Source organism: Macaca mulatta, chromosome 5 (assembly GCF_049350105.2).
Source record: "Macaca mulatta isolate MMU2019108-1 chromosome 5, T2T-MMU8v2.0, whole genome shotgun sequence".
In the NCBI taxonomy this organism is placed as follows: Eukaryota; Metazoa; Chordata; class Mammalia; order Primates; family Cercopithecidae; genus Macaca; species Macaca mulatta.
Genome location: NC_133410.1, coordinates 115,013,916 through 115,029,051, shown reverse-complemented (window position 1 = coordinate 115,029,051; position 15,136 = coordinate 115,013,916). Strand labels below are relative to the sequence as shown.

Sequence of the window (15,136 nt, the reverse complement as noted above, 5' to 3'; positions counted from 1 at the left end):
AAAAAAATTATTGAGTTTTTTTTTTTTTTCTGACTTTATGAGACTTCAAGTATCTGGCCTTATTATGGAGGAACAATGGCCCAGACTATATAATAAATGCTAGGATTCCACAGAAAGGGTGAAAATCAAGTCTTTGATAAAATAAAGAAATGGAGTTCTACCCTGGACATACAGATTACAGGATTCTTTGTTGTGATGTATCTTACTCTTCATGAAAATCGGTATTTGTGGCCGGGCGCGGTGGCTCAAGCCTGTAATCCCAGCACTTTGGGAGGCCGAGACGGGTGGATCACGAGGTCAGGAGATCGAGACCATCCTGGCTAACACAGTGAAACCCCGTCTCTACTAAAAAATACAAAAAAACTAGCCGGGCGAGGTGGCGGGCGCCTGTAGTCCCAGCTACTCGGGAGGCTGAGGCAGGAGAATGGCCTGAACCCGGGAGGCGGAGCTTGCAGTGAGCTGAGATCCGGCCACTGCACTCCAGCAAGGGGGACAGAGTGAGACTCCGTCTCAAAAAAAAAAAAAAAAAAAAAAAAGAAAATCGGTATTTGTAAAGGATTGAAGAATATTTGTATCGATAGTTAAAGCAGACTTCCAGCAGCAGTATAACATTTTCAAGTCAGCACCTTAGTTTAGAAAAGCCAGTACAAAGTAGAATGAGAAAGGCAGGTATATTTCTTTTTTTTTTTGAGACGGAGTCTCGCTCTGTCGCCCAGGCTGGAGTGCAGTGGCCGGATCTTGGCTCACTGCAAGCTCTGCCTCCCGGGTTTATGCCATTCTCCTGCCTCAGCCTCCCGAGTAGCTGGGACTACAGGCGCCCGCCACCTCGCCCGGCTAGTTTTTTGTATTTTTTAGTAGAGACGGAGTTTCACCATGTTAGCCAGGATGGTCTCGATCTCCTGACCTCGTGATCCGCCCGTCTCGGCCTCCCAAAGTGCTGGGATTACAGGCTTGAGCCACCGCGCCCGGCCAGTATATTTCTTTTGAGTCATTTTTCCCAGCATCTCAATTATACTTGGCAGGAATTGCTGTTTTTCTCAGATTTTTATTTAATGTAGTGAACAAAATCCCTGTTTTTCTCTGGCTTTTAGGGCATCTTTTACTTTGGGATTATCAACCTGGTTTGGATATCTGTACTCACTAAAGTCTGTGAGGTCTTGTGACTGAGGAGTTTGATCTCAGGAACTGCCTTACTCTACAGTAGGTGGGACTGGATCGAATAGGAGATGGAAGTGGAGAAAGGGACTTAGCTTTTTCATCAGTTTGTTTTACAGTTTACATGGATTTCTGGTATTTCAAGCAAGCATGAGAAATAGCCAAGATACAGGAGATTGTTATACATTTTATACATTATAAAATTTCTTCCAAACAACCTAATGTATACCCTTATTCTTAAAATGTAGTCTCTACCTCTCTGAAAACACAATATTTAAAAATCAATTGGAAAGTTTGGGAGAGTAAACAAGGTAAAGGATCAGAGGAAAAACTTTATCCTTATATGTAAAATTTTACATGTGTATTTAAAAGGGTAATTTAAAGAGAGAAAGAGAGGAAGATGAAAAAATAAAGGCATTATGTTTTTAATTAAAGTTCTTATTTTGAATTAATTGTAGATTCACATACAGTTGTAAAAAAATGAAACAGAGAGATCCATGTACCCTTTACCAAGTTTCCCCCAAGGGTAACATCTTGCAAAACAATAGAATGTATGCATTGGATTTTGATGTTGTGGGGTAGAATGTATTATAAATGGCATAAGGCAATTGTTTGCATAAATAAGACATGTCTGTGAGAAATCAATACCTTAACTCCACTTAGTTCAGGGCACTTTCATGAAAGAGACAGAGTTTTAGAGAGTAGCCAACTTTAAGAAAGTTGTGGTCAGTGAGCCAAGATGAAATGTGTTTTCAGGCCCAGACTACAATCAGAAAATTCTGGAAGTGAGCAGAGATGGGAAGAGTAGCTGGGTGATTTAAAAAGAAAGAGAGAGAGAATTCCACAGTTGCCTATTAAGCAAAAATGAAAGACCATTCTTTCTGGAAATAGTAAATGTCTTTTAGTGAAGGTAACAGCTGGAGAAAACAATTTTGACAAGAGTCCTCTGTGAACATTGAAAATTCATGCTCAAAGATATTTGCTTACATCTGGTTTCTTCTATCTGTTATGTGGGCAAAATTTTCACAAATAACTTTGAGAAGCTTCATTTATCTATCTATCCACCTATCTATCTAGGAAAACTGGCTATATTTTGATAATTACTAGATAAAATATTTTTGCCTTGGTCCTTTTATCTTGTATTTCAGTGAGCTACTATAACAGTAATGCTGTCCTTTGCTCAATGAAAGTAGCAAAATTTCATTACATTTCATTGTCTGAATTCCTGTTATGGACAAGTGTGGGTCTGAGGAGCTGGGCTGGGAGAGAAGGGTGGTAAGAGTATTCAGATAGAACTGAGGTTCATCTCAAAGAGTGCATCTAGGGAGTAACGCTAAAATTTAGAACCAAGCAGTGCACCAGGGCTTCTGCAGAGCCGCTAGGCACTGTATAATTTCTGGGAGTACCGCTCCACAGCAAGACAGCCAGGGGCTGGATATAGAGGTACAACCTAGCTTTGAGGTGTTGTGACAGACACCAGGGATGCCCAACCAGCTAGAAAGGATCGGAAGAGAGGGCAAGATATGGAACCCTGGAAGATTCCCATGACATGTGCTGAAGCTGTAGTTCCTGTTGTATAGGACAGCAATGGGCTCACACTGGTGAAGGAGCAGCCATGAAAAACACAGCAAAGGGATATAGAAGTTTCACTGAATACTTTGGCAGTAAATATAGCTTAAATGCATAGGAAGTCAATGGAACTTTCACTATCTCTTTATTATATACCAATTTTCATTGTATTATGGTCTTTGAACAGTATTTTTATTATTATAGTACATCTATATCCCCCTCCTCTCTGTCTCCTTTTAGGGATACTTGAATCTATACTGTGTTCTCTGGGAGTTGGTGAGCTCTCTTCACATGCAGCCTTCTCTGTCAGGGTTGACATGATGGCTGACGCTATAGCAACTTGGTTTGAGGTGGGGGATACAAGCAGGAAGCTGAATGCCTGAGCCCTGGAGTGCCTTCCCTTCCTTGCTCCTTTGAAGAAGGGGTCAGTTGAGAATTTTCCCTCCCTAACTCCCTCTCTTTTGTGTTTCCCTATCCCGGGGCTTTCCTCACCCACTTTGGACCCTGAGGGAGAGATTTTGTAGGATGTAACACAGAACAATTGCTCAATACGGTCCCCACCATCCTGACATTGAAACAGCCCACTGCTAACCAAAGTACGACTGATAACACCAGTAATGGGCACCATTTTACATTCAAGAACTCTGAATTCAGAGAGAGCATGAACATCAAATTTATGGTCCTTTATTTTAATAAATTTTTTAAAATTTATATTTAAATTAATATTTGTTATTTATGGCTGAAAATAAAATGTGTAAATATATAGTTGTCTTCAGAGGAAAATATTCCTTAATGGCATACAGTCAGCCCTCTGAATCCTTGAGTTCCATATCTATAGAATCAGTCCTCTGTGGATCAAGAATATTCTAAAAAATACATCTGTATTGAACAGACTCTCTTTCTTGTCCTTATTCCCTAAACAATATAGTATAACAACTATTTACATGACATTTACATTGCATTTCATATCAGACACTTAAGCTTCCATGTATTTTGGTATCCTTGGTTGGTCCTGGAATCAATGCCCCACAGATACTGAGGGACAATTGTGTATGGTATAATTACAATTCCAGAAAATATTTCAGTATGTTTGTATAAACAATAAGCCAAAATAATTATTGTGCTTATTTCTAAGTGGCAAGACTACTGGTGATTATTTGCCTCTATATATTGTTTCTAGTGAAAATTATTTCTATAATGTTGCCATATAGTGTATCAAAATTTTAACAGAAAATTCCAATTGGATTTCTGCCAATACAAAATTATATTTTTTAAACCATTTTTTAGCAAATACAAATTTTTGAGCATAAGGCACATTATTAAACCAAATATGAGCAAATTCAAAATAAATACACATAAATTTCTTGTTATAGAAATAAAATCTACCAAGTGTGCATTCAAACACATACACTTAAAATATCGTTGGAAGGGTAAACAGATGCTGGTACTGGAGTTTGCCTCTAGGGGAGGAAACCGAGTAGCTGAGGGGTTCTATAGCCCCCTTGGGATCTTTGGTAGATTTGCACTATGTGAATTTTAGCAACTGAAAATAATTTAAAAACAAAGAAAAATAAAAATAAGTATAGTACTCAAATTCCTCCAGCTATTCCTTTCAATCACTTTTTGTCCTTTCCATTGTTAGATTAGTCTACTCTAGTTTGATTTATTTTGACTTATAGCCAAAAACATAGAGTATCTCTCATTGCCCTGTTTGGATAATAAATAACTAGAACCTGTTTCCCCACTAAATGTTTCAACACTAACTGTTGTGAATAACATTTGCCTTCTTTGTAAAACCTCTCACAATGCTGCTATTAAAGAAGAAGTAACTGCTTAGTGTGATATATTATTGGTTCAGTAAAGGTCTGACACAGAAAAGCCTTGAAGTTAAGATAAACGTTTACAGCACGATTGTCACAGAACAGTTGTCAGTCAAGGGTTGAATCCAATCATTTGTTTGTACACTGATTCATTCACAAAATGTTCACTCAGGTAAGCCAGGTACGTCTGGTACTTTCCTCAGTTTTCAACTTCTTCATCCAATTTTCACTTACATAAAAGACTTGCTTTGTTCTGTTTTTACTGGGAGTGTTCTGAGTTTGATTTTTTATAGAGAAAAGATGATGAATCCTATGATACCCAAATTCTCTCCTAGGTTAACCTGTAGTTGTAAAATATTTATTGATGTTGCCCCAGGTTTAGCTAAGCATGGTTTGCAGATTGTTGCTATAGTTATCTGAAAATTGTGTGTGTTAATTTACAAATTTTGTCAGTGATGACAGGTGGTTTGTGCTCAAAGACACTGGTAGTTAAATGTCCAGAAGGGAGGTGAGAACAGGAAAGAACTAATGAACATTGAAAAGGTGGTGAACTGAATGAACTGGTGGTGTCAACTAAGTACCTCAGCACTCATTTAAATGCTTATGAGAGTCATGAGTACCCGAACATTTATTTGTTTAATCAAAGGTTAAAAGTTTTGAGAAGTGGGAGAAAGGCAGATCTGACATGAGAATTCTGAGAACCTTAAGACAATTGCTACTACCTTAGTCGAGAGAACTATTAGAATGAAATTAAAGTCCACAATGAGGAAGGCAGAGAGCAGACAGGCATTGAAAGACACCTAAACAACAAGGTACCAAGTGTGAAAAATCAACAATCTATAAACAATTCAAATAAAACAACCTAGAGAATGTGAGTTAGAACTGTGAGAATTGTAATTCACAGCATTGAGAGCAAAAGCCAAATGTGCCAAATAAACGACCATAAATGTTACTATAATGGAAAAGTTTTACTTGACAGTCTAAGACACCAATCTGAGAACTGCTTGTAAGAGTTTCGTACGAAGCCAAAAACAAGTAAAGAAAAATAACAAAAAGTAAAAACACAAACGAAAATTGGAGAGCATATAGAAGAATACAGCTCAGCAATGACATTCATTTTAGTGGGGCTAATTTGACTCACCAATGTAGCAGATTATTTAAATTGGCAACATTTTCATACTGAATAAACTCATTCCATTTGATACAAATGTGGACTAATAATTCAAAGGAAGATTTTCTTGTATGTTTGGTGTTTTTGTCTGGTTGTTTGCTTGTTTCTTCTGGAGACAAGGTTTCGCTCTGTCTCCCAGTCTGCAGTACAGTGGTGTGATTATGGCTCACTGCAGCCTCAACCTCCTGGGCTCAAGCGATCCTCCCACCTCAGCCTCCCAAGTTGCTTGGACTACAGAAGCAAGCCACCACACTTGGCTGTTTTTTTCTTTTTAAATAGGGATGAGATCTCCCTATGCTGCCCAGGCTGGTCTCAAACTCCTGGCCTCAAGCAATCCTCCTGGTTGTGCTGATCTTCCCAAAGTGCTGGGATTACAGGTGTGAGCCACTGCAACTGGGCATGTTTTTTACTGTGTTTTATATTGATCATTAGCCAATCACAAGGACAGATTTTTGATAAATTGTGCTTATTTTGAAACATGCTTTAGTCACAAATGCTCTTATACCTAGTAAATATTTTATATTTAATTTTAAAATAGACAGTGAATATAGATGATTCCTTAAGGATCGAGGAAAAGGATTTTTTTGGCTTGTTTGTGTTTGATTTTGGTTTTTAAGATAGTAGATAATGGTGCTATGAAATATTCAATAAGGAGGGTAAACTAATTATTCAGGAGACAGAAAGGACACAGGCCAGAGTAAAACCCTTAAGTCTGAGGGGGTAGAATCCACTGCACTAGCAGAGAGGTCATCCTTCAGTAGAAGCAGGAACCATTGCTTCTGGTATTAAGAGGAAGCCACCTTACACAGGTAGAGATGCAGCTGGTTGGTAGATTTGGTGTTGGGAGTGTGCACATCTTATTGTTTTTAGTTTTTCTATGAAATGATGGGAAAGGGCATAGGCTGAGAGAAGAAAAGGGGTTGTTTGACATGTGAGGAAAAGGACGTGAGAGAATCTCCTCAGAAACATTACTGGGGGCCCCAGTAGCAAGTGGTCATGAATTTTATAAGAGATTAATTCTGCTGCACAGGTAAAGATGTGAAGTAGATGAAAAATTGAACCTCACCCGAGTAAGTTGCTGCAGGGGAGTAAATGGAAAGAAAGAGAGAAAAAGGAATGGAGATCATTTGCAAGGAGTGATTATAATGAAGGACCCATATAAATTAAAGCATCTTTGGGCCGGATGAAGAGTGAAATGGTAGTAAGGTCCATAGCTTGGAGGTCTCGGCGCCATCAGAAGGTTGTCAGAAATGGTACCAGTGGGAGTAGGCTTAAGCATCAGAGAATAGTAAGCTTGAAATTCTGATTTTGAGGGGACGAAGTTGCTGGTAATGACAAGTTCTAGGTTATGACCCTGGCATGAGTGGCTGAATGGGATTGAGGAAATATTGTTGGATATGAAAAAGTGAAAGAACTGAGAGGCCCGAATGTTGCATGGGTTATTTGCATGAATATTGAAATAACCTAAAAAAGATGTCAGAATTAGGGAAGGGAGAGAGAGAGAGAGAGAGAGAGAGAGAGAGAGAGAGAGAGAGAGAGAGAATACATAGACACAGTGGGCTAGGTTCCAAATTTTTCAAAGAATAAGAGTTAACAGGTAGGACTGTACCATGAGGAAAGGTAGATAGTGACAGAGTCTGATGCCATGTGCATTTAAAATCAACATTTTAATAAGTATGTAAATGAACATGTTAGTAACCATTGATATCTGTCAGAATAGCAGTTATATCAAATACATCTGGTTTATATGTTAATAAAATGAAATAAAACACACCAGAAAACATTTATATACTTAGTAATGACACTAAAGAGCAAATTTTTATCATGACCATCAATATTACTTCTACTCTACATCACAAGTAAGAAATTTCCAGGTTTTCAGAAAGTGCCTGGTAATTCTGGCACTGCGGGAGGGAATTGTGGAGGATTAAACAAGAATGCTAATGAAGTGTTTGGAGCAGGATCTGACATATAGTCAGTACTAAATAAAAGTCATGAGGCAGTCAAACTGAAGACGACTTCCTGTGTAAGAAAAGGCTTCCATGCCTTCTTTGCTACTCCTCTTTAAACATTGTCTTAGATCAAAAAACAATTTTTGTATCAGAAATGCCTTGACCTATACTGGTTTTCCCTAATTTGTAGTCCAGATGGTTTTTTAAAAAATATTTCTGAGAAGAGTACTGTATTAAGAAATATAAAATCTGCTCCTGAATGTTGTAAGTAGTTGGGGGCACAACAGGCTAGAAATGCTTTTATAATCATGGGCAACATATTAAAATACCAGTCTCAGAATCAGTAAAGTTGGATATATTTGACTAAACATGGCAAAAACAAAATAAACATACATCTTAAACAAGGTTAGAAACCAAAAGACTTACCAGAAAAATTATTTGCAACATGTAGGATGGAAAAAGAATATCTCTAATATACAGAAAGTTCTCATAAAATAATAAGAAAAATGTTAAACCATCATTTTTTAAAAGAGCAAAAAACATGGATATGAATAACAGAAAAAGCCAATGAATATATGAGAAGATATTTGTCAGAAGGAGTCAAAAGAACATTTATGAAATCAATAATTCTCAGCATTAAAGAGGATGCAGAGAAAATGCTCTCTGAATCATTATTAATAGGAATGAATATTAAAATCATATTGACTTTCTGTTTGGCAGTTGTCCGTTTTATTCAAAATCTTAAATATGCATACCCTTTGACCTAGCAATTCAATTTCTAGGAATTTATTCTAAGGATATAAGGAAACAAACACCCAAAACATCTTAGCCACTGTAATAGTAGACAGATATTGAAAAATATTAGTACTCATGAAAAGATACATGTAACAGATTTCTGGATGAAACAAGTATGTTACAAGATATTATTTGTAGTTTTGATCACATTTATGTAAAAATATATGTGCTTGTGTATGTATGTGTATATGTATATGTATATGTAAGTGTTCAAATAGATATCTGAAGGGATATGTCTGATCGTGTTAATGGTAATTTTCTTTGACCGTGGAATTTCTGATCATTTTCACTTTCTAGCTTCTGTTTTTCTATATTGTTTGAATTGTGTATTTACAACCCTAATGATAAGTTATCACTACTTAGAGTCTTTGCCCTTGTAGTCCACTTTGCCTGGACCATTCTGTTACCTACTTCAGTTCTCTGCTCAATGTCCTCCACTGGAAAAGTCTTCATTTGACACTCTATTTGAAATAGAACGACCACCCCTTTGTCCCCATATTTATTTTTTTCTTTTCCTTTTTTTTTTTTTTTTTGAGACTGAGTCTCTCTCTCTGTTGCCCAGGCTGGAGTGCAATGGCGTGATCTCGGCTCATTGCAACCTCCGTCTCCCGGGTTCAAGCAATTCTCCTGCCTCAGCCTCCCAAGTAGCTGGGATTACAGGCGTGTGCCACCATGCCCAGCTAATTTTCTGGTATTTTGTAATTTTGTAGAGATGGGGTTTCACCATGTTGGCCAGGCTGGTCTTGAACTCCTGACCTCAGGTGATCCACCTGCCTCGACCTCCCAAAGTGCTGGGATTCCTTCCAGGCATGAGCCACCATGCCTGGCCTTGTCCCCATATTTCATTCCTTTTCCCTGCTTTAGTTTTCTCAGCTATACTTCACACCATAAAACATATCTTAACTGTGTTTGCTTATTTATTTATTGTGTATTGTCTGACTCCTCCTTTTCTGCACTAGAAAGTGAACTCCACAAGGGCAGGACTTCGTTTTGTACTAAACTGTAACCCCAGAGCTGAGAACAGTGCTGTTTTGGGGAGAAAGACACATCATCCCGCTGATACACCTGAGTGCTTCAATTTCATGGTGCTAGTGATCCTATTTAGGATGTAGGAGAGAAAAAATTGAAAAAAATAAAAATCTCAAATATGCATTTACCTTTTTATTTCTCAGGGGCTGAACCACTTCCCTAACACACAGCTCTAGATCATTGAGATAATCCTTTTCCGTCTGTATCAGCTCCTTGATGATCTTTTCCCGCTTTGCCATCATCCTCTTCATTTGATGCTCTTCCTCTGGGGTTAAGGTCTCAGCTACAGAACACTCACCCTGTGGAGTCATCTTTTCTGTTAAATGAAAACATATGCAGGTGAGGCATTCTCCTGAGGGTTCTTTTTCCTTCATTACAAACAAACAACGCCTTCGCAGGACTTTGTTAACAAGGAGAAAGGCTGAAGGTATCTTCATGATGTGTTCTTAGGAAGTGATATATGGACATTCCCTTACAAAACTATGAGCAAGAGGAAAAATAGGAGTGAACTTCTTCTAACAAGTGAGTTAAATGATACTCAATTATCGTGGCTTCTTTAAAATATCCCATTGCTTGTAGCTTAGCCTATAAAGCCAGTATTCAGCCTGGAGGTCAAATACATTAAAAAAACAGTTCAGAACTTCCGTTCACATTTGCTTTTAAATCAAGGGAAGAATTTTAATTAGTAAATGAAGTGCCTCTAATTTTGTTTGTCACCGTTATTAAAAATAATTACCTCTCATTCTCAGTGGGTAATATCCAAATCTCAATGAAATGGAAAACAATTGCATGATTGGAGTTTTTCTTTTCAATTCATCATCAGACTCCATGAGGAGTGAAGCAGTGGTGGATTAAATAAATTTCAACTGAAATTTTTCATGGTCCATCTTTTATACTAAGCATAACTTGTTATTTCAAAATTCTTGAACTGTCAAACAGAAAGTTTTAATTTAAAAAGTCTCAGTACTGGGGAGATAATGAGATAAATGGTAAGCCTCACACATAGCAAAAGTTTATATGAAGTATTCAAGTAAGAGAGCTAAATATCTTCAAGGACGAACTCCCCACAGCAATGTACAATTTTGGAAGCCACAAACCAGATCACAGACCATGAAATCAAAGGGGCGATAAACATCAGGGCAGTGTGTGAGTCTGTGTATGTAAGAGTGTGTGTAAATACATTTGCTTCAAGCTTGAAGCTTTATTTTCATCTTAGTCTCTGCAGTTGCAGAAGTAATTATATTTCATTTAAAGTTAATATGATTCTAGTAACTGGTATATGAGACATCTTCAATGTTGACACCACTCCCTGAGAACATGGAACTTTACAAAAGGGCCTATAAAGAGTCTGTACAGTAAAAAATAAATGTACAGGTCACAATATATGCAAGTGGAAATAAAGAGTGTTTTCTTGGCTGACTCCAGGAACAAAGCTAAGACAACTAGAGAAACAATATAGTAGAGGAGTTAATGGTGTGATGTCAAGAGACTGCCCCAGGAACGTGAACAGACACTTTAAAAAGTAATGAGCTCTCTCTCTCTGGCCCACTGACTTCAGCATTTCAGGCAGAGGCTCAATATTCAAACATCTGTGGAGAGTAATTCCAACATCAGTTTGGAAGCTACACTAGGTTGATTTTTGGACAATCCAGACCTGCAGGTGAGTATGTTTCGGAATCATTTGCCTCCTACCAATCCTTCCTTCATTAGGAAAGCAGGAAGTTTTGACAAATAGCATCCAAAAGCACATGGTTTTATGAGATTTGGGCTATTTAGTGCTAAAGAAATAATCCACATGAGGCCGGGTGCAGTTGCTCATGCCTGTAATCCCAGCACTTTGGGAGGCCGAGGCGGGCAGATCATGAGGTCAGGAGATCAAGACCACCCTGGCTAACACGGTGAAACCCCGTCTCTACCAAAAATACAAAAAATTAGCCAGGCGTGGTGGCGGGTGCCTGTAGTCCCAGCTACTCGGGAGGTTGAGGCTGGAGAATGGCGTGAACCCGGGAGGCGGAGCTTGCAGTGAGCCGAGATCGTGCCACTGCACTCCAGCCTGGGCGACAGAGCCAGACTCTGTCTCAAAAAAAAAAAAAAAAAAAAAAAGAAAAAAAAAAGAAAAAGAAAAAAGAGAAAAGAAATAATCCATATGAGCTATATAAGAACAGATAATCTATTCAAGGAGAGAGAATGAATGCATGAGATGTCCTGGAGCCCTCAAATCTTGATCTACATTATGAGAATTTGGGGGTGCTTGCTAATTTGTGTTTTTGTTTTTTGTTTTTTTCAGAAACAGATTCTCACTCTGTCACCCAGGCTGGAATGCAGTGGTGCAATTGCAACTCACTGCATCCTCAAACTTCTGGGCTCGTACAATCCTCCCGCCTGAGCTTCCCGAAGCACTGGGATTACAAGTATGAGCCACTGCACCAGCCTAATTTGTAATATTTTTATTGGAAAGTAGAAGCAGCCTGCCTCTCAGTGCCCCAAATTTGAAAAAGCAAGTTACAATCAGGTGTCATTACAATGAATTATTTTGGATATGAAAGAGGAAGACAGGACACCTTATGAGGGGAGCTACAGTGAGGAGGCTGCGTCTACCACCATTGTGGCCCTTTCTTTTTAAAAATGTGTATATTCAAGATGTACAACATAATATCTTGATGTATGTATACATAGTGAAATGATTGGGTAGGGGGTGGGAGACGGAAGGCAGAAAGGTGTGAGGAAGGTCCTTTACTCCTGGGGTATGTGAAATAGAGCACAGAAGGAAATCTCACAAGTAAGAGAGGTGACAAACCAGTATGGACACTGCCCAATTATCACTTAAAGTTTCCTTGAAAATAAAAATGATGCTGATGAAAAACTGCTCTGACTGACATTTGCTTTTCCAGGTTCTAAACTTCTTATGCCTTATAAGATTAATCTATCAATTATTTGGGATCCTAGCAAGGAGAAGGAAGTTTTTCCTGATCATCGGCAAAGGAATATCCCTAAAACGTGCATTTGGGTTATTTTTAGTTCTCAATTCCAGGACTCAATCACTATGTTAACTTAACCTGCTTCACAGACATTTCAGTTGCTGCACTTTAAAATGTACCACATCAGATTGTGTCAATTAAAAACTGCTTAGATTTTCCAATACTGCTCAACAACTTGTTGAGAACAAATTTGTGGGGGCAAGGTGGTTGAAGTGTCAGTGAAAATACTCAACTTCTCCCTCAGGTATAAAAATCTCTCAGGGAATTTAGAGTTGAGCAACCTTATGAGATATCTTTGCTTGCTCTTTTGACTCAAGTTTATGGTAGGAACAAAGACTTCACTTGCATCATTTTATGGTCAGGTTTCTAAACACTTCCTATGTTTGTATTTCTTAAACCTACAAACTCTCTGCGATGCATTGTGGACACATTTTGTTTTTATAAGATCTTTCTCTGCATTTAAACATTTTATCTTTTAAAAGTTAGTTATACCTAACTTTTATATATAAAAGTATTTGTAACTCAACAATATTACCAACCCAAATCAGCAGTCAGCTATAGCCCGTCTTTTATTTCTGGATGAAGCAACAGAGGGGGCCTGACACGGTGGCTCATGCCTTTAATGCCAACACTTTGGGAGGCCAAGGTGGGCGGATCACCTGAGGTCGGGAGTTTCAGACCAGCCTGACCAACATGGAGAAATGCTGTCTCTACTAAAAATATAAAACTAGCCAGGTGTGGTGGTGCATGACTGTAATCCCAGCTACTTGGGAGGCTGAGGCAGGGGAATCACTTGAACCCATGCGGCTGAGATTACAGTGTTCAGCCTGGGTGACAGAGTGAGACTCCATCTCAAAAAAAAAAAAGAAAGAAAAAGAAAAAAGAAAAAGCAGCAGAGAGGCTATTTAGGAAAGAAGGAAAAATAGTTTTAAGAATAAATGTTTTCCAATAATATGCGTATAATAAAACACAATGTCAAAGCCAAAGTGAAACTAAGGTTAAAAGGATGTTCAGATTGCTATAACAGAAATATGCAGCTGTATATTAAAGCAGTACCATGTAATTGACTTCATTCTGCATTTCTTTCACACTCAAGCTTTGTTTTTCCAGTGGTGGTGTGAATTTTTACTATTCTAGCCACAAAATTCATTAATAATATATGTGGAGATTCCTGGCCAAGGAAGTTTATATAAAAAGAGGTTGTTAGATGAGTAGATTACAAAAATTTTCTCCCATTCTGTAGGTTGCCTGTTCACTCTGATGGTAGTTTCTTTTGCTGTGCAGAAGCTCTTTAGTTTAATTAGATCCCATTTGTCAATTTTGGCTTTTGCTGCTGTTGCTTTTGGTGTTTTAGACATGAAGTCTTTGCCCATGCCTATGTCCTGAATGGTACTACCTAGGTTTTCCTCTAGGATTTTTATGGTATTAGGTCTAACATTTAAGTCTCTAATCCATCTTGAATTAATTTTCGTATAAGGAGTAAGGAAAGGATCCAGTTTCAGCTTTCTACTTATGGCTAGCCAATTTTCCCAGCACCATTTATTAAATAGGGAATCCTTTCCCCATTTCTTGTTTCTCTCAGGTTTGTCAAAGATCAGATGGCTGTATATGTGTGGCATTATTTCTGAGGACTCTGTTCTGTTCCATTGGTCTATATCTCTGTTTTGGTACCAGTACCATGCTGTTTTGGTTACTGTAGCCTTGTAGTATAGTTTGAAGTCAGGTAGCGTGATGCCTCCAGCTTTGTTCTTTTGACTTAGGATTGTCTTGGAGATGCGGGCTCTTTTTTGGTTCCATATGAACTTTAAAGCAGTTTTTTCCAATTCTGTGAAGAAACTCATCAGTGTCAGATTGGATTAAGAAAATGTGGCACATATACACCATGGAATACTATGCAGCCATCAAAAAGGATGAGTTTGTGTCCTTTGTAGGGACATGGATGCAGCTGGAAACCATCATTCTTAGCAAACTATCACAAGAACAGAAAACCAAACACCGCATGTTCTCACTCATAGGTGGGAACTGAACAATGAAATCACTTGGACTCAGGAAGGGGAACATCACACACTGGGGCCTATCATGGGGAGGGGGGAGGGGGGAGGGATTGCATTGGGAGTTATACCTGATGTAAATGACGAGTTGATGGGTGCAGCACACCAACATGGCACAAGTATACATATGTAACAAACCTGCACGTTATGCACATGTACCCTACAACTTAAAGTATAATAATAATAAATAAATTTAAAAAAAAAAAGAGGTTGTTGCAGTTTGAGAAAAGGATAATCTGACTTGAGATCAGCTCTACCACTCAACTGTGAGAACACAGTAGAGTAATAACTATTAGTTATCCTCACAGAGCCTTGGTTTCCTTACCTGTAAACTATGCATGAAAACCATCACAGTGTGATCATGAAGATTGAATTAAATGAGCAGCTGCATGTGGAAGTTCCTTGAGATCTTTAAAACAATACAAATGTTAACTATTTCTGTGGGAATGGGAACAATAGGGTTACTTTCTCTACAGTCTCAAACTTTCCCACTGTCTAGAGCAAACAATTATCCCATTATTTTGTGGTTATCAACTTGTCAAGAAAAAATGCATGACTCTAAAATGGGTGGACAGCTAGTTCAGTTGGAAGAGGAAGAGCAAAAAAAAAAAAAATA

The 15,136-nt window shown here is 38.2% G+C and overlaps 1 protein-coding gene across 2 annotated transcripts in view; it reads right to left on the bottom strand.

Moving 5' to 3' along the window:
• Window positions 1–15,136, bottom strand: part of ARHGEF38 (Rho guanine nucleotide exchange factor 38) — a 128,184-nt gene that overhangs the window by 78,583 nt on the left and 34,465 nt on the right. For both annotated transcript variants that reach the window (XM_015138925.3, XM_078002056.1), the window contains exon 2: window positions 9,620–9,807. In XM_015138925.3, coding sequence (XP_014994411.2) covers window positions 9,620–9,807 — 188 coding nt within the window. The remainder of the gene's footprint in view (window positions 1–9,619; window positions 9,808–15,136) is intronic.